The sequence below is a fragment of the Callorhinchus milii genome, unplaced genomic scaffold, assembly GCF_018977255.1.
Source record: "Callorhinchus milii isolate IMCB2004 unplaced genomic scaffold, IMCB_Cmil_1.0 Scaffold29, whole genome shotgun sequence".
Lineage (NCBI taxonomy): Eukaryota > Metazoa > Chordata > Chondrichthyes > Chimaeriformes > Callorhinchidae > Callorhinchus > Callorhinchus milii.
Genome location: NW_024704770.1, coordinates 1,687,347 through 1,706,019, shown reverse-complemented (window position 1 = coordinate 1,706,019; position 18,673 = coordinate 1,687,347). Strand labels below are relative to the sequence as shown.

General features: G+C 48.3%; 2 protein-coding genes across 3 annotated transcripts in view; one reads left to right on the top strand and one right to left on the bottom strand.

Moving 5' to 3' along the window:
• Window positions 1–2,774: 2,774 nt before the first annotated feature.
• Window positions 2,775–6,828, bottom strand: LOC103189822 (volume-regulated anion channel subunit LRRC8C). The gene is made up of 3 exons (XM_007910356.2): window positions 6,688–6,828; window positions 3,512–5,866; window positions 2,775–3,037 (listed from the first exon to the last, which is right to left on the bottom strand). The coding sequence occupies exons 1-2, from the start codon at window positions 6,823–6,825 to the stop codon at window positions 3,536–3,538; spliced, it is 2,469 nt and encodes an 822-aa protein (XP_007908547.1). The 5' UTR covers window positions 6,826–6,828; the 3' UTR covers window positions 2,775–3,037; window positions 3,512–3,535.
• A 6,942-nt stretch (window positions 6,829–13,770) lies between these two features.
• The window catches only part of brd4 (bromodomain containing 4), a 97,141-nt gene continuing 92,238 nt past the window's right edge, over window positions 13,771–18,673 (top strand). Inside the window, exon 1 of one of the 2 annotated variants that reach the window (XM_042344729.1) lies at window positions 13,771–13,984. In XM_042344729.1, coding sequence (XP_042200663.1) covers window positions 13,938–13,984 — 47 coding nt within the window. In that variant the 5' untranslated portion in view covers window positions 13,771–13,937. The remainder of the gene's footprint in view (window positions 13,985–18,673) is intronic. The other variant, XM_042344730.1, reaches the window with a different exon arrangement.

Sequence of the window (18,673 nt, the reverse complement as noted above, 5' to 3'; positions counted from 1 at the left end):
CCACCCTCCCCAATCCCGACTCCCAGCTTGGGTCTGAAACACTGACTGTCCAGTACCTTGGGACATCCTCACGACGTAAAATGGACTATCACTGACCCTTCTGGCCTCCTGCGGTGAGTTGATCAGATAAAACATTATACTGTACATTTGCAGGAACCGTCGGTGGAAATGGGAACTTTAGTCAATATAAGACATGATTAAACAGTCATGGATTCAGTGACTACATCATTATTATTTTGAATGGATTATGATTCCTGGAAGGCCAATCGACAAAACAAATGATTTCCTACTTACTGTAAGCCTCTCAGCCCCGAGGCTCTGGGACTCCATCCCCCAGTGCCTTCGCCGCTTCCTCCCTTTCCTCCTTCAAGGCCGGTCTCAAGACCTTTCTCTTCGAACGTACCTTCAGCTCCTCTCTCGACTCTCTACCCCCTCCTCGCTCCCTCCCTTCCCTCCCCTCACCCTGACCATTTCCCCCCCAATGCTCGGGTCCCGACCCAACTGTCCAGCGCCTCGGGACGTCCTCCCCGCGTGAGAGGCGCTCTATAAATGAAATCTTGTTGTTGTTGTTGTAGGTAAACAGAGACGTGTGGAGTAAGGAAACCTTCCTAAGGTTTCGCTCTGCCCAGGAATCATACCCACAATCTTCTTACTTGGAGTCAAGCGAGATGGAGAGAGAGAGCAACAGAGAGAGACTGAGAAAGAAACAACGGCTCGCGTTTACGCGGCGCCCCTCACGCGGTGAGTGTCGCGTCACGTAGCTGAGAGAGACTGTGAGAGAGAGAGAGAGAGAGATCGAGAAAGTCACTACACTTGTCACATAATTGTGAGATTTGTAATCCTCGTCAAGGCTTTAAATGAGTCTTAAAAACACATTTAAAACATAAAAATATGTTCCCAAAATGTAATCCCTTCTGAATGCGCAGGGAATTCTGAACCGCCTGCGGTACCATTGACCACAAAGTGGCGCTGTTTGCACACGATAGTCTGTAGTAGCGTATGTGGCCATGTGGCGGCAGCGTTGCTCAACAACAACTTGCTCCATGCAGGATAGCGTCTCAGAGCGCTTCACAGTGGTGGAGCAGGGTGGGGAGGGAAGGGGGGAAAGGTGGCTGTAAGCGCGGTTGAAGAGGCAGGTTTTCAGGCGGAAATTGAAAGAGGGGAGAGATGGGGGGGTGCGAGGCGGAGGGATTGAGGGAGAGTGTTCCAGAGTTTTGGGGCGTAGTGGTTGAAAGCGCGACCTCCGATGGCGGGGAGGAGGGTGCGAGGGGTGAGCGGGAGCCGGGGCCGGTCGAGCGGAGGCGCTGACCGGGTGGTGGATTGGGGAGTGAGGAGGTCGAAGAGGGAGGGAGGTGCCAGAGAGGGAAGGGATTTGAACACGAGTGTGAGGATCTTGAAGTTGATCCGTTCGGTGGTGGGGAACCAGTGGAGCCTGGGCCAGAGCTGGTGAGATGTGGGGACGGAGTTTGTTCGGGGTCAGTATGTGGGCGGCAGTCTGAATGAGCTGATCTTGTGAATAGTGGAGCTGGGGAGACCGGCGAGGAGGGGGTTTCAGTAATAATAATAACAATATTAATCGTTGCATTTGATAAAGTGCTTTTCACGTCTTCTCGACGTCTCAAAGCGCTTCACAGAATAAGCTGTAAAGTGAATTGACTGTTTGTTTGCGGGAGAAACGCGGCAGCCAATTGCGCACAGCAGCGTCCCCACAAACAGTCGTGGATTGAAAGTGACCACTTTATTATTGTTTTTTTTTGAGGGATTATTATCAGGCGTGTGGAGCAAGGAAACTTGCCCAAGGTTTCGCCCTGCCGGGAATCGAACCCAAGTCTCTCGCTTGCAGAGCGAGTGTTTTACGCACTGAGCTACAGGACTCCACAGAGCACTGGAGGGGCAGCTGGTGGTGATGGTGGAATGTGACGGAGATATCACTGGACTGTAATGGAGACATCACTGGACTGAGCTGGAGAGGGAATGGCTTCAGTTCCTTTAACGTCAGGGACAATCGTGGCTGATTGTCAGGAACGTGGGGTTCAGGGCAGAGGAAAGAGAGGCCATTCAGCCCATGTGCGGAACTGGGTTGTGCTCATCGTAAAGAGCTATCACATATCCCAACACCAGCGCTCTGAATGTCAAAGTGAGGACATTCAATGAAGTGCAGGTAAATGGCGGGAATAACTATGACCGTCTTGGGATGAGTTGAAGTTAAACTCCCTAATAAACTATCCATCTCAAGGCGATCCCAGAACTGTTGAGGAGTGCTTCTGCACCTTCTCAGATTCCCGCTGCCTGCCCTCTTGCAGGGGGGAATCCCAGCATTTGACTCATCAGGGTCGCTGTGAAAAATTGGCAAGGGTTGGGTAAGTATTGGCTAGTTTCCGGCCGGTACTTGCATCCCTACGAACTATTTCGCACACGCACTTTAGTTGGTTCCCACAAACACCCTTCGCACCCGGGTTCCAGTGGGTGGTCGGGTGGGGGTGTCTATGCGCAGTCTCCCACTTTCTCCTTCCCTCCGTCTACGCGCAGTCTCCCACTTTCTCCTTCCCTCAGTTCACGAACCCCGTTCAATGGGGAAAAAAAAATTGTCAAACCTCCCAGGCGCAACTTTGAAGTGTTAGCCTGGACTGTGAGTTCAAAGTCCCGATGTAGGGCTTGAAACCACAACCTCATGATTGAGACGAGAGTGCTCTCTCCACTGGCTCCACTGTACAACAACAACAGCGCCCTTCAGAGCGTTTGACGGTGGCGGAGTCTGAGCCCGAGCCAGGGGGAGAGGGAGGAGAGAGTTGACCATAAGCACGATCAAAAAGGTAAGTCTCCTGTAGATTTGGTTGAAGTTTACCGTCAATATCCCAATGGCACCACTCTGTTTTTTTTTGTTGGTCCAAAGAACTACAACTCCATTCATTGTTGTATCAGACCATTCAAATATTTCAGTGTATATAATGGTTTTATTAAAGTACTTTTCCTCAACAACGACTACAGTCGGTACCCATTTAAGTTCAATTTGGCCGTTGGTTCATCCTGTTTCTGCCTGTAACGATATGAAAGAAAGAGAAAAATTGATTAGCGTAGCAGATAAATGTAGCAGTGCGTGAGAGAGATAACATTCCTTTCACTTTCTGCCACTTGACATAATTCAATCCGAATTGGTGATGTGAAAAAGTCTCCTAATTATGGTTCGGTTCCTAATTCCACAAGTTTTAATAACTTCTCTGCTGTATAATAATCCTTGCATTTGATATAGCGCCTTATCATTGTCATTGAGACATCTTAAAGAACTTCGCAGGATATACTGTAAAGTGAATTGACTGTATAGTTTGTGGCAAAATGCGCACAGTAGTGTCCCACAAACAGTGGTGGAATGAGCGATCACACTTTTTTTTATTACCCCCGGAAAGCACTCTGCCAATCGACTATCAACCGGGTTTTTGCTTCCAGCTAGGTAAGCGTGGAGTAAAAGAAACTTGCCTAATGCTAGGATTATTCCTAATATTTTCTCACTTACCCGCACATCAACAATATTTCTGCTCTATGAAGGGTTAGTAAACTGCTCTCTGATCTCCGGAGGGAGGGTCTTAAAAATATCCTCTTCAATGATCAGCTGGCTCCTGCGGAGGTGAACACACTGGCCCAGTTCGACGGGAAGCTTGTCCAGTTTGTTGCACTTCAGGTCGAGGAGTTGCAGATGCCGCAGAAGCCCAATGGAAGGAGGCAGGTGGGTCAGGCGATTGTACGAGATAATCAGTGCCCGCAGCTTGACGCAGGAGGAAAGAGTCTCGGGAATCTTGTTCACCTTGTTGCACTCGATAGCGAAATGTTGAAGTTCCGTGAGTTCCCCTATTTCCGGAGGAATGCGGGAGATGTTGTTGTGGGAGAGGTCCAGGAAGAGCAGTTTGGTGAGCTTAAACAAGGCGGGTGGGAGGACCTCGATCTTGTTCTTGTTGAGATGGAGCATTTCGAGCGAGGTGACCTTGGCGATGTGGACGGGGATGGAGGGGACGTTGTTATGCCACAGTTTGAGGCAGGTGAGCTTGCGGAGGTGCTGACAGCTGGCCAGCTCCTCTGTGGAATTCAGGTTATTGTCTTTCAGATCCAACTCCTGCAGGTTGGTCAGGCTGAAGACAGCGCTGGGTATTCTCTCCAGGTTGCAGTGAAGCAGCCTCAACAGTGTCAGGTAGAAGAGCTTCTTGATGTTGGCAAGAGAGGTGATCTTCACTCCCTCGTTGTGGATGATCAGGCGCTGGAGCCGAGCCGCCATGTCCAGGATGGCAGTGGGCAGTTTGGTGACATTGGTTTTCAGGTGTAGAGTGTTGATGTTGGGCAGCTCGCTGAACATCTGCAGTGCCGTGGAGACCTTACTGTCCGTCTGGAGGTGCCCCTCGATGTAGAGCTCCCTCAGGCTCCTCAGGGTGAATATCCAGGGTGGGATTTCATCGGCGATGCCGAAGCGGACCCGTAAAGTGCTCACGTTCTCCCTCAGGAAGAGCAACGCCTGTCTCTCGACCTTCACCGAGCAGTTGTACAGCCACATCTCCCTCAGCGTCTTGAGGTTGGCGATGGCGGCCGAGATGGTGATGCCCTTGATGAGTTCCAGCTTCAGGACTTCGATCTCGGTCAGGTCGTACACCTGGAAGGGGATGCCAGGCATCATGAACAGGTGCATCTCCACCTGGTTCTCTCTGTTGACGACCAGCCGCTGTTTGAGCCTCTCCAGGCTCCACTCGTGATTCAGGTTGAGCTGCAGGAGTTTGTTTTCGCTCACGTCCGAGAGGAAGACGGCGAACTTGCGGGCGTACAGCTTGTCGTACTGATCGATCAGGTGCAACAGGAAGGCAAAGTCATTCCTCACGTCGGGAATGTCATCCATCCCCGTCTCCACCCTGACGTTCTCGAAGGAATACTGCCTGAGCTTGTAATACAGGATCCAGTGCAGGGTATAGACACAGGTGCCGCTGTAGAGGAGGATGGCCGTGATGTACACCAACGATAACATGCGGAACATTCGCCACAGGCCGTGGATGCAGAAGAAGTCTGTGAAGCCAGTGATGTGCAGGGAGTCCACGCAGTGGATGACGTTGCCCATTCGCGGGATGAAGACGCTGATGTAGATTAGGATGATGGCGCTCTGAACCGCCCTCACGACCGTCTGCTTCAGGTACATCTTGTACAGGATGTCGCCCTCCTCCTCCGTGTGAAGGCGGAACTTCTTGACCTTCTCGAACAGGGACTTGGCCTGTTCCCCTTCCTTCTTGTCCAGGATCTTCACCGCAGACGTGTCCACCATCATCATCAGCCCGCCAGCGGAGGACTTCAGCAGCTGCGAGGAGCTCCGAGACAGGAGAGAGGCCTCATCTCGGCTGGGCACCTCGTTGCTGAACGCGATCTCCTGCGATAGCGAAACGAGAGAGGATTCTGCTCTCAGCGGTGTGTGGATGGAAGACACCGACTGGTCCACATTCGAGGCGGCGACGGTAGATATCCTAGGACTTGACTCTTCGTACACGGTTTCTGACAACGCCCTGGTGGTCCAAGGGGAATCCAGGCATTTGCCCAGCACTGTGATGAAGTGCTCGATCTTGGAACTGGTGCCGGGAAACTTGAACCAAAAGTTGCTGCTGATCAGAAATATCATCGAATGAAGGAGGACCAGATAGGGGAAGTACTTGGAGAACCAAATGACCGAGTGGTCGTAACACCACTGGTTAATCAGGTAGTACTGCTGGATGTCCAGCCCGGACTTGAAGCCACCAGCCGTGAAGGCACTCGGCCTCATCCCGTCCGATACGGATTGGTTCGATTGGCGATCCTGCAAGGAGACACCCTGAGACACTGGGATACACAGAATCCGCTCGTTTGATACCTGCCGAAACAGAACCATCGATAACACGCAGTCACTCCACTTTACAATGTATCCTGTGAAGTCTCATAAGAACATAAGAAATGATAGACGAAAATAGACCAAGGTATCATCTAGTTTACCTTCCACCTTCCCAGTGATAACATGCACATATGTCCCACACTCCCTATGTGCTGTATCCCATAATGTTATTTCCTAAAAGAAAACTATCTAATCTGTGTTTGAAAGAATCAACACTGCCTGCTTGAACCGTCTCCCTCGGGAGATGTTCCACAGGTTCACTGTTCGCTCACTGAAATAGGGTTTGCGTAGATCTGTTGTGAATTTACCCCCTTTCAATCGCAGGCCATGGCCCCTGGTTTTACTATTCTGGACAAGTTGAAACAGCCGGTCATGATCTATATTGTCTCAAAGGCATGATAAGGCGCTGTATTAAATGCAAGAATTATTATTATGATCAAGCCTAAATAATAATAATAATCCTTGCATTTGATGCGGGGCATTATCACGTCTTTGAGGAGCCTCAAAGCGCTTCACAGGAAACACTGTAAAGTGCGAAACGCGGCAGCCAATTGCGCACAGCAGTCGTGGATTGAGTGACCAAATTGTTATTTTATTTTAAATGTTTTTGAGGGATCATTACCCCTGGAAAAACGATCCGCCAATCAACTAAACAACTGGGTTCCTACTTACTGCTGGGTAAACAGAAGGGTGTGTCTGGAGGAAGGAAACATGTCTAAGGTCTGGGAATCCAGCCCAGGTCTTCTTGCTTTTTGAGATGAGTGCTCTAACCACTGAGCTACAGGACTCCTTCTGTTACTTACCTGCAGTGCTCCTCCAAACATTGACACCATGACCATGAGTAGGGTCAGGTACTCGGCAAACACATCCCACCAGGGCTTCAGGATTTTGAATGCTGGGTCCTGCTCCCCGAAATATGATAACTCGGTCACTGGAATCATTTCTACAAGAAAACATAGAGTGGTTCAAAGCTTTGGGCACACTCTAAGAGTTTCATATATATATATAATATATATATATATATGTCAGCGCCTTGGGATGTCCTCCTGACTTGAAAGGCACTATACAAATGTAATATTGTAATATATATTAATAATAATCCTTGCATTTAATATAGCGCCTTGTCATTTCGTTGAGACGTTTCAAAGCACTTAAAATACATTTTAAAGTGAATTGAATGTATATTTTGTGGGTGAAACGCGACAGCCAATTGCGCATAGCAGTGTCCCATAAACAGTCATGGATCAAATTATTATTCTTTTTTTTTGAAAGGGATTATTAGCCCCAGAAAGCGATCCACCAATTGACTAACAACTGGGGTCTGACTTACTGCTGGGTAAACAGAGGCGTGTGGAGCAAGGAAACTTGCCTAAGGTTTCACCCCATCTGAGAATCAAACCCAGGTTCTCTCGCTTTCGATGCAAGTGCTCTAACCACTACGCGACAGGACTCCACTGGAGGTTGGTACAATTAATACAATACAAATTTACATTTACACAGTATCTTTCACGTTGGGAGGATATCCAAAGATGCTTGATAGTCCTGGCTTGGCACCCATCCTGTGTATCCTGTGAAGCGCTTTGGGACGTCTCGAAGACGTGATCAGGCGCTGGGTCAAATGTGAGGATTATTAGAGTGTCTGTACTGTCTGTACAGTATATGTGTGTATAGTGTATGTGTGTGTATATAGTGTATGTGTGTGTGTATAGTGTGTGTGTGTGTATATAGTGTATGTGTGTATAGTGTGTGTGTGTATATAGTGTATGTGTGTATAGTGTATGTGTAGGTATAGTGTGTGTGTGTATAGTGTACACAGCGTATGTGACAGTTTCTCACCTGAGCTCTGGTCATGACCCAACTGTGCAGCGCCTTGGGACGTCCTCCTGACATGAAAGGCGCTTTATAAATGGAATCTTGTTGTTGTATATGCGCATGTGTGTATAGTGTATATAGTGTATATGTGTATGTGTGTATAGTGTAGTGTGTATAGTGTATATAGTGTATATGTGTGTGTGTGTATAGTGTATAGTGTGTGTGTGTATAGTATATAGTGTATATGTGTATAGTGTACAGTGTGTATGTGTAGTGTATATAGTGTATATGTGTGTGTGTGTATAGTGTACACAGCGTATGTGACAGTTTCTCACCTGAGCTCTGGTCATGACCCAACTGTGCAGCGCCTTGGGACGTCCTCCTGACGTGAAAGGCGCTTTATAAATGGAATCTTGTTGTTGTATATGCTCGTGTGTGTATAGTGTATATAGTGTATATGTGTATGTGTGTATAGTGTAGTGTGTATAGTGTATATAGTGTATATGTGTGTGTGTGTATAGTGTACAGTGTGTGTGTGTATAGTGTATATAGTGTATATGTGTGTGTGTGTAGTGTAGTGTGTATAGTGTATATAGTGTATGTGTGTGTGTGTGTATAGTGTACAGTGTGTGTGTGTATAGTGTATATAGTGTATATGTGGGTGTGTGTATAGTGTACACAGCATATGTGACAGTTTCTCACCTGAGCTCTGTTTGAATTGGCCGCTCGCACCCACGGGAGGCGGGGCTACCCAATCCGGGGTTCTGATTGGTCAGTGCGTCCTTCACTCTTGCGTGGTGATTGGTTGGCTGGTGGCGCGGTGACCTCTGGGAGTTGTAGTCTCTCTCGCAGCAGCAACAGCAGCATCATCACCATCATCCACACACACACACACACAGGTTAGGGGACCACATTCACTCAATTCATTCCCTTGTGAAAGAGCTTGACTCCTTTCAACAGCAAAGTGGGCAACACTGTGGAGTCCTGTAGCATAGTGGTTAGAGCGCTTGCCTTGCAAGCAAGAGGGCTTGGGTTTGATTCCCAGCAGGGCGAAACATTGGGCAACATTGGAGGATCACATTTCCTTTGAAAAATATATATAATTTGGTCACTCCATCCACGACTGTTTGTGGGCAATTGCTGTGCGCTGTTGTCTGCCACGTTTCACCCACAACAAAGACAGTCAATTCACATTACAGTATGTTCGGTGAAGCCCTTTGAGACATCTCAAAGACAACAAATTACATTTGTATAGCGCTATAGCAAATGTAAGGATTATTATTAACAACCTGGCACGTCATCCTGCCTCAGTCAGTAGTAGTCTCGCCTCGGAGTCAGAAGGTTGTGGGTTCAAGGCCCCACGTCGGGACTCAAGAGTCACACAATCTAACCTGACGCTCCAATGCAGCGCTGGGAGGGTGTTGCAGTGTCAGAGGCACCGTCCTTCGGAAGAGACGTTAAACCTCACTCTCCATCTCTGCTGTTTAGGTGGACACTAAAGATCCCGCGGTGCAGTTGGAAAAGAGAAGGGAGTTTCTCTCTCCTGGCGTCCCAAGCCCCCAAATAATATTTGTCACTCACTCCATGACTGTTTGTGGGACATTGCTGTGCAGAAATTGGTTGTTGTGTTCACCCACAAAATACACAGTGACTCCACTTTATAGTACTTCCTATGAAATGCTTTGAGACTTCTTCATGGTGTGGAGTCCTGTAGCTCAGTGGTTAGAGCACTCGCTTTGCAAGTGAGAGACCTGAGTTCAATTCCAGGCAGAGGGCCAAACCTTGGGCAAGTTTCCTTACTCCACACAGAGCCTAATAACAATCCCTCCAAAACAGAACAATAAATTGGTCATTTTCAATCTACGACTGTCTGGGACATTGCTGTGCGCAATTGGCTGCCTTGTTCGCCCACAAATATACAGTCAATTCACTTTACGGTGTGTTCTGTGAAGCGCTTTGGGACGTCCTCCCGACGTGAAAAGCGCTATATCAAAATGCAAGGATTATTATTATTATATTATTATCATTATCGTTTTCAAGTGGTAATAATCACTCCAAGAAAAATACATTAGAAAAAAAAATCATTTGGTCACTCAATCCACGACAGTGTTTGTGGGGAAGCTGCCTTGGCAACTGGCTGCCGCGTTCCGCCCACAAAACACACAGTCACTACGCTTTCCGGTGTATCCTGCGAAGCGCTTGGAGACGTCTCGAAGACGTGATAAGACGCTCTGTTGCACGCAACACTTCTTCCCGACCCGAAAGGCGCCGTACGAAAAATGTAATTTTGTTGTTGTTGTTGTTGTTGACACAGTGAACGGGTGGGGGACTGTCCCTTTAAAAATGGGGGAGGGGGGCGGGGTCAGGGTGATTGACACCCGTGCGTGCTGCGCTTGCGTGTGGCGTCAGCGTGATTGACACCCGTGCGTGCTGCGTCGTGCGTGGGGGGAGCGGGGCGGAGTGTGTGGCGTCAGGGTTGATTGACACCCGTGCGCGCTGCGTCGTGCGTGGGGGGGCGGAGGCGGCGTGTGTGACGTCAGGGCGATTGACAGCCGTGCGTGCTGCGTCGTGCGTCTGACGTCAGGCAGGCCGACAAAGGCGGGCGGCCGTGCGGTGTTGGCGGCGCGCGCAACAACTGCCCCCCCCCCTCCCCTCCCACCGGTAAACAAATGCCCTCCTCCCCCTCTCCCTATAATATAGATATTATTTACACACCAACAACAAGAGCAACAACGCCCCCAGCAGCGGGGAGAAAAGAGTAAGTGAAGAGATAACCCCCCCCCCCCGAGAGAGAGGGGGAGAGGGGGAGGGGAGGGAGAAAATAATCTGATTAAAGGAGTATTTACAGACGCTCAAGTTCGGGGGGGCCCTCAGGCCTCAGGGGAGGCCCTACCGAGGCGCCCCCACACACACACCCGCACGATACACACATACACACACACACACACATCCAAGCGATCTCCCACCCACACACACTCCCACACACACAGCCATCCACACGATTCCCCACCCACACACACACACACCCCCACACATCCACACCATCCCCCACCCACACGATCTCCCACCCACACACCCATCCACACGATTCCCCACCCACACACACACACCCCCACACATCCACACCATCCCCCACCCACACGATCTCCCAGCCACACACACTCCCACCCACACACCCATCCACACGATTCCCCACCCACCCACACACCCCCCCACCCACCCACACCATCCCCCACCCACACACACTCCCACCCACACACCCATCCACACGATTACCCACCCACACATCCACACCATCCCCCACCCACACGATCACACACCCACACACATTCACACGATCCCCCACCCACACACCCACACACATATCCACACGATTCCCCACCCACACACACATCTACACCATCCCCCACCCACCCGCCCACACAGGGCAGCGTCTTGTATTCCTACCTAACTGGTCTCCCTCCATATTTTTCTATCTTTATTATGTTTACTATCTTGCGTTTTGCCCACAGAATATACAGTCAATTCAACAACAACTTGTACATACATATTTAACACAGCGCCTTTCACTCAGGGGGGGGGGGAGCGTCCTGGAGCGCCCTACAGTGGCGGAGTCTGACACCGAGCCAGGGGTTGGTGACTGTAAGCACGATCAAAAAGGACTTGAAAGTGGCGAGGGAGGGGGCAAGGCGGAGGGATTGAGGGAGAGTGATACAGAGTTTCGGGGCATAGTGGCTGAAGGCACGGCCACCGATGGTGGAACAGAGGGCTCGAGGGACAAACAGGAGGACGGAGCCAGCCGAGCGGAGGCAGCGGGTGGTGGAGTAGGGGTTAAGCAGATTGGATAGGTAGGGGAGGTGCGAGGGCACGAAGGGATTTGAGCTATCTCGAAGACATGATAAAGCGCTATAACAAATGCAAGGATTATTACTATCTTTCTCACAAACTGATTTATAATGTTTCACTTTGAGAGCAGCCCAACTATTTTTCATTTGGATGAATATTCTGCAAAGCGCTTTGAGACAGTTCGAAGACGTGATAAGGCACTATATCAAATGCAAGGTTGATTATTGTTATTATGATTTCTAACAGTTTTACAAGTGCTAACCCTGTCGCTCTGCTGCTGCCTGTAAAGGATGTGTGATATTGGCTTACAAACGTATATTAATTTAGCAATCTGTAAGAATCGTAGTCTCAATTAGAGCAGCAGCAGAAAACTGACCTGGCTGTCTTTATCATCTTTGTTAAAATACAGTGGAGAAGTTATCTGTATGGCATGATAAAAAAAAATTTGGTCACTCAACGCACAACCTCTTGTTGGACGCTGCTGTGCACAATTGGCTGCTACATTTCACCCACAAAATACAATCAATTCACTTCACAGTATATTCTGTCTCAATAATGTGATGATTGAGATGTCTCAATGATGTGATAAGGTGCTATATCAAATGCAAGGATTACTATTATTATGGCTAACTTGGGTCCTTGCGTTTTTATGTTTGGAAGCGCCCCCACCCCCTCTCATTTGGGTGTTTCATCTTGGAATGCATATGATTCCTCCTTTCAGGCAAAGGGAGGGCGAGAAAGGTGGAACATTGGCAGTTTCCCTTCCCCAGGGAGTTTGCCAGAAGTTAAATATACATTTGTAGCCCAAAGTCCACCCAATAGTATGCATCACCTCCTACAGTGGAGTCCTGCAGCTCAGTGGTTAGAGCAAGTGAGAGACCTGAGTTCAATTCCAGGCAGGGCGAAACCTTGGGCAAGTTTCTTTACTCCACACGTCTAATAATAATCCCTCCAAAACCCAAAACAATAATAAATTGGTCATTTTCAATCCACGACTGTTTGTGGGACATCGCTGTGCGCAATTGGCTGCCGCGTTCGCCCACAAATATACAGTCAATTCACTTTACAGTGTGTTCTTTGAAGCGCTTCGGGACGTCGAGAAGATGTGAAAACCGCTATATCAAATGCAAGGATTATTATTATTACTACAGGAAGAGCAGCGACAGCAGAGTGGCCGATTCAGGGCAAGTGCGTTGGAAACAGTGCACGAAAGGGTCTTGGAACCTTTTGGCAGGTCTGATTTTTTAAAAAAATATGAAGACTCACTTCCAAAGCGGTTTTGTTCCCTCTCAAAGGGCAAACGAGAGAGGAGGGGGGGGGGGGGGGAACCCGCCCAATTGGGCGTGAATCCGCCCAAAGTGGGTCGTGTCCCCTCGCAAAGGGCGAACCCTCAAAAATCGCCCGATCGGGCGTGAACCCGTCCAATTGGGCGTCATCGTTGACGTCATCGCTCCGGAGGGAGCGTGTGTGTGGGCGGTGGGAGGAGAGCGGAAACCGGTTGCCCTCGTCACGTGACGGAGGAGCGAGGCCACCTCCGAACATGGCGGCGAGCGACTTCCGGCCAGGGATCGGAGGAGGAAGTGCCGAGGTCGCGTCTTAACGGGGGAAAGAAAGCGCTTTACTTTACGTTCTTCCTCCATCACCCACACACACACACCCGCCCACCGACCGACCGACAAAAACACAAAGAAAATGAAGCGTCCGATCAAATATAAACATAGGCTGAGGAGAGAGAGAGAGAGAGGGGGGAAAAAAAAACTAAAACCAGTTCCATCGACCGAGCACCGCTTCTTCTTTCCCCCCCCCCACCCGGTCAAACCGCCGACCTTTTTGCTGCGACGTCGCACATTATATATAAATAAAAAAAAGCCCTCTCTCTCCCTCTCCCCCTCCCTCCCTCCCTCGCCACTTCGTCCGCATGACTCACGCCGAGGCCGCCGGCCAATGGGGGGGCGCGCTCGGCGTCACGTGCGGCCGGCCGGCCAACCGCGAGGGCCGCCGCTCGGATCACGTGGCGGGCGCCGGCCAATCGGCGCGCGCAAAATGGCGGGCGGTATATAAGGTGTCGTCGGGGGCCGCCATCTCTGGGAGCGGAGGCTCGGCTTCATTCACCCCCGCTTCGTGTTCGGGGTATTTTTTTTCTCTCTCTCTCTCTCTCTCTCTCCTCCCCCCCCCCCAACCCCTTCCCCCCCCCTTCCCCTCCCCCTCTCCTCAAGATATAAAACGGAGAGGACGAGGGATATCAGAGCGAAAGAAATAACATAAGAGGCCTCGGTGACTCGCTGACCGGGAGGCCCGGGGCCGTCTCCGCTTCGGCTGTCGCGCGCGTGTGTGCGCGTCTGTTGTGTGTGTGTGTGTGTGTCTTTCTGTCCCGTGTGGATTGTAAACAGCGGCAATGGAGAGGGAGCGCGGGGCTCCGGGCCCTGCAGGCCCAGCGACGCGGTGAGTGCCGGCCGCGGGCGGGTGGGTGGGGTGGGGTGAGTTGAGCCGAGCCCGAGTCGGCGTGAGAGGGGGAGGCAGGGAAGGAGAGGGAGAGAGAGAGAGAGAGAGGCCCACGGGGGGTGGTGGGGGGGAGGGGGAGGAGAAAGGGAATCGCCTCTCTTGTTTTATTGTTATCGGCGATGAGCGGGAAACGGCTTCCTGGCGCCATTTTGTGTGTGTGTGTGTGTGTGTGAGAGAGAGAGTCGCACACAAGAGAGGCCGTGTCGGTGACGGTCTAAGCGCCGGCCTCTCCCTCCCTCCCTCCCTCCCTCCAGATACACACAGACACGCGCCGACTGACCGACTGAGGCTTTTAAATGCGTCTTAGGCCAACCCCGAAAGCTGCGGCCTAGAGATTGGAGCCGCATTTTGAAAGCCTACCTCAGCTGTGTGTGTGTATCTGTGTGTGTGTGTATCTCTGTGTGTGTGTGTGGGGGAGAGGGTTTCATTCTGTCTTGTGTTGAGAAAGTGATGGAATAAAACGATGTTGAGCTCATGCGACGTCAACGTGGGTAGGATTCGTGGAATCGTACACATACAGCTCAAAAGGAGGCCATTCGGCCCATCGTGTCTGTGCCCGGCTCTCTTAAAAGAGCTTTTCCAAATCACCCCCCACTCCCCCCGCGCTCTCTCTCTCCCCATAGCCCTGATAGCCCCCACCTCCGCGCTCTCCCCATAGCCCTGATCAACCCCACTCCCCCCGCGCTCTCCCCATAGCGCTGCAAACTTGTCTTCCCCCCCCAAATAATTACTTCTCTCTTGAAAATTGTTATCGAATTGGTTTCCGCCAGCCTTTCAGGCAGTGCTTTCCAGCCATAATTCAACTCAGCCATGTGTGTGTGTGAGAGTTTTATTCTATATTGTTAGGTCAATAAAGTGATCAGAGTAGAATTGTATTGAAGTAGGGTAATGTCAATGGGCAGTGGTGAGAAGGATTCAAGCAGCCTCTGTGCCACCGCCTTCACTTCAAAATCTCTCACACTCTCTCATGTGACCTATTTTCTATATTGGTTAAAATGTCTTCGGTGTAATAAATCAAATTGCAAAATGGTTAAGGAAGTGGGTAACGCAGCTTGTGTTCAATTGAATTCAGTGCGTTGTTCACTTGAAATCCGGTTATTGGATGTGATTTGAGGGAGGAGGAGGGGGCGCGGGGGAAGGGTTGTTCGCCTGTTCTCTTCCCTCTGGTGGCCTCCCTTTGCTCTTTGTGTGTTGGGTGGGGGGGCTTGGTAAGGAAGTGCAGATGTCTTTTCAGGAACTAACTTAATTGCGGTTTATTTTATCTTTTTTTTGGGGTGGGGGCGAGAATCTAACCCGCTTTGTGTATTCGACTTGATTTAAATCACCAAGTGGGGTGGGGGAAGAATTTCCAGAATTTTGACGTTTTGTGATCATGGAGGCAGACCCCGAAGGTTATGGTTGAAAAAAAACTCTTGCTTTGTCTCTGCACATTTATTATAGTTTCAAAGTGATCAAATATCAGAGTATAGAGGTAAGGAAAGACGTTGTGTTGAAGTCTGTTTTTGTAGTACTGAATCACAGGGATTTTTATTTGCTTGCTCAGTGATTGGTAACTGTTTACTTGGTTTCAGTGCGAGGGTTAGCAATCCTGTCACAAGTGCAGAGAGTGGCTGTCTGGGTTGTGCAACCGTGCAACATTTTAGGGGATTTTGGTATTTGAATCAACGCAATCAAACTTTTTAGGCGTGGTGACCTAATTTATGTCCTTACCTATTTGTTAGGATAACTGGGTCGGCTCACAAGTTTTCTGTTAACAAAGTGATTTTGTGAGTAGACTAATTTGTTTGTTGGATGTATTAATTTCTGCCCATTGGTTAAATAATTCTGTGCTTTAAATCTCATTAAGCATGTGAGTGGGAGCTGGTATCTTTCCCCAATGGCTTTTGAGGTTTTGATGCAAAAGTCTGCATAGAATTGCAAACTATTTGGTACAAAATAACTTCCTGTAGGTTGCATTTGTGATGTTTGTAATAAAAATGCTATTGTAAGGAACAGCCTGGATTGATGCATTTCTGAGTGTATGACTGTATAACGATTGCATGACACATAATACTAGTTTCTTCACACATTAATCCTGCTGAACTCTGTTGATGTTGGTGTGTATGAACACAAATGGCTTACAATATGGTTTTGGCCTTTTTACTTACACAAAGATTAATTGCTTTGATACAGTATACATTTGTTTGAGTGGCCAATACTGTTCTGTTGAATTTTTAGTGTTTACAACTGCAGTTTAAGCTATGCAACCATTATGCTATTTCTGGACAATGATCAAGTATCTAAAATAAATTTGAGAGTAATGCTAAATCTGAATATTTTTAAGAAATACTGTATTTGAGAGGATGTAGCTGTATTTAGATGTCTTTATTTCCTTTTAGTACTGTAAAAAGCTACATTTTGCTTACACTTGAACAAATTGTTTCCGCAATTGTGGATAACTTAAACGGCTGGCACTGAATTGAAAATTGGCAACTTTCAATTATTTGTTGTACATTATGAATTTAATTCATAGTGTACAATTGAAAGTTGTACACTTTCAATTCATATATTTTGTTTTCCCCATAGAATATACAATCATTTCCCTTTACAGTATATTCTGTGAAACGCTTTAAGATGTCTCCCAAGACTTGATAGTGCGCAATATCAAATACAAGGATTATTATTACACTGGCTATGTATGGGTTTGTATTTTTAGATTTCTTTTCCAAGTTCTCAGTAGTTCTAAGGAAGTGCTAGCGGTTGTGGTATTCAATTTTTCTTTATTATTTGAAAAAGTTCCTTTAAATCTCTGATTTTATGGGATATTTTGCAGATAGTTTTCACCCTTTGCACCTCAGGCACACATTGTGCTGTTGTACCTGTGAAGTTAGAGGTTGCAACATCAATGTCTAGATGGCTTCCTGACATGGTTCCATTGCTAGGCACATTAATACAAACTCAGAGCTTTATCTATCTGTCATTATCTAAAGTTGTAAAACACTGGTTAGACCTCAGCTCGAGACTGTGTTCAGTTCTGGGCTCACACTTTAGGAAGGATGTCAAGGCATTGGAGAGGGTGCAAAGGCAATTTACCAGGATGGTTGCAGGAATGGGGGACTTCAGTTATCAGGAGAGGTGAGAGAAGTCGGGATTATTCTCCTTGGAGCAGAGAAGGTTGAGAGGAGACTTAATGAAAGTTTTCAAAATGAAGAGGGGATTCTATAGGGTGAACAGGAGAAACTATTTCCACTGGAGGGTGGGTCAGTAACCTGAGGACACCGATTTAAAATAGTTGTTAAAAGACACAGAGGTGAGGAGACATTTTTTCACACCGCGCGTTGTTGGGATCTGAAATGCATTGCCTGAAAGGGTGGAAGATGCTGATTCAATACCAACTTTTAAGAGAGAAGATGATAATTATTTGGGGAGGACAAGTTTGCAGGGCTATGGGGAGAGCGCGGGGGAGTGGGACTGATTTGGATAGCTCTTTTCAAAAAATGGCCTCCTTGTGTGCTATATAATTCTATGATTCCATGATAAATTGTTGAGCTGGGGGCAGGGAGTTATCCCACCCAGCTCCTTCTGTTAAGCCTGCAAGCCGAAGCCCTAAGGGTCGTTAGGTAGTTGATAGTCTTAGTTGGACAAGCGGCGGGACAGCAATATCAATGGCACGCTATGCAGTTTTAACTGGTTAGACTCCAGCAGTTACCCCAACACACACTCCAAGGGCCCTAAGCATTTGGTTCTTGCCAACCTGTGCCTAATACTTTCCGGAATTAGTTAAGCAGCTTCCCTCCGGGGAGAGAGTGCGCATTCCGTTCCAACAATCTATCTCTGGGATTTCTAAGTGTCGGTGGGATGCATGGAATTCTCGGCTTGTTTTGGAGACTATTAAGCACGGGGACGGGTTTCCGCACGTGTCAGATAACCCGGCTGACCCAATTTTGCTGGTGGCGGAAGGCGTGCGTGCTCAGTGAAACAAGTTTGCTGGCGGGGGAGATTTTCTGGTTATCCTGAGGACCAGTACGGTAGTAGGATATACAATTATTTGGAATCTTGATGTAAAGTGAGCATGTTTACTTGCTTCTGTTTTGGCTGCTGTGGAAACCACCTTGAAATATAAATAGAATAGTTTCTGCATTCTAAAGTACCCCAATGCACTATTGCAGAACTCCTCTGCGGGCTGTTGAGCACTATAAAACTGTTAAATGTGACCCGACTCAAATAAGTGTGCAATTTAGCACTGTTTTGAAGGTGTGAATACCCAGGATAAGTGTCATCATTGACATTTAATGACATTTCCCATTTGTGTGTAGAGGTCTCTTTATGGAAGTTTTAAGTTAGGTATTTGCATTTTTTAAAAAAAAAAATTCTGAAAATGATTACCCTTTGCCTTGAGCAAATGAATTGCTATAGGAGAAATTTCAGATGCATAGGGGGATTCTGTGTTTGTGTTTACTTGTATATGATGAACTCTATGTGAGCCAATTCATCAGATTCCTCCACTTGTTAACCACAAATTCTTGACTTGTTCTTAAGTGTACCAGTTTTACTTCGATCTGTCCTGCCTTTGTTGCAAAAGTTAATAAGAATCCTTGCATTTGATTTTAGCGCCTTATCACATCTTCGAGACGTCTCAAAGCGATTCAC

Bases quoted from the DNA above. Each gene is read 5' to 3' on its own strand.
- LOC103189822 (XM_007910356.2), bottom strand. From the start codon at position 6,825: ATGATTCCAGTGACCGAGTTATCATATTTCGGGGAGCAGGACCCAGCA. The intron at 5,867-6,687 runs GTAAGTAACAGA...CTGTTTCGGCAG, and splicing joins TGTTTGGAGGAGCACTGCAG to GTATCAAACGAGCGGATTCT.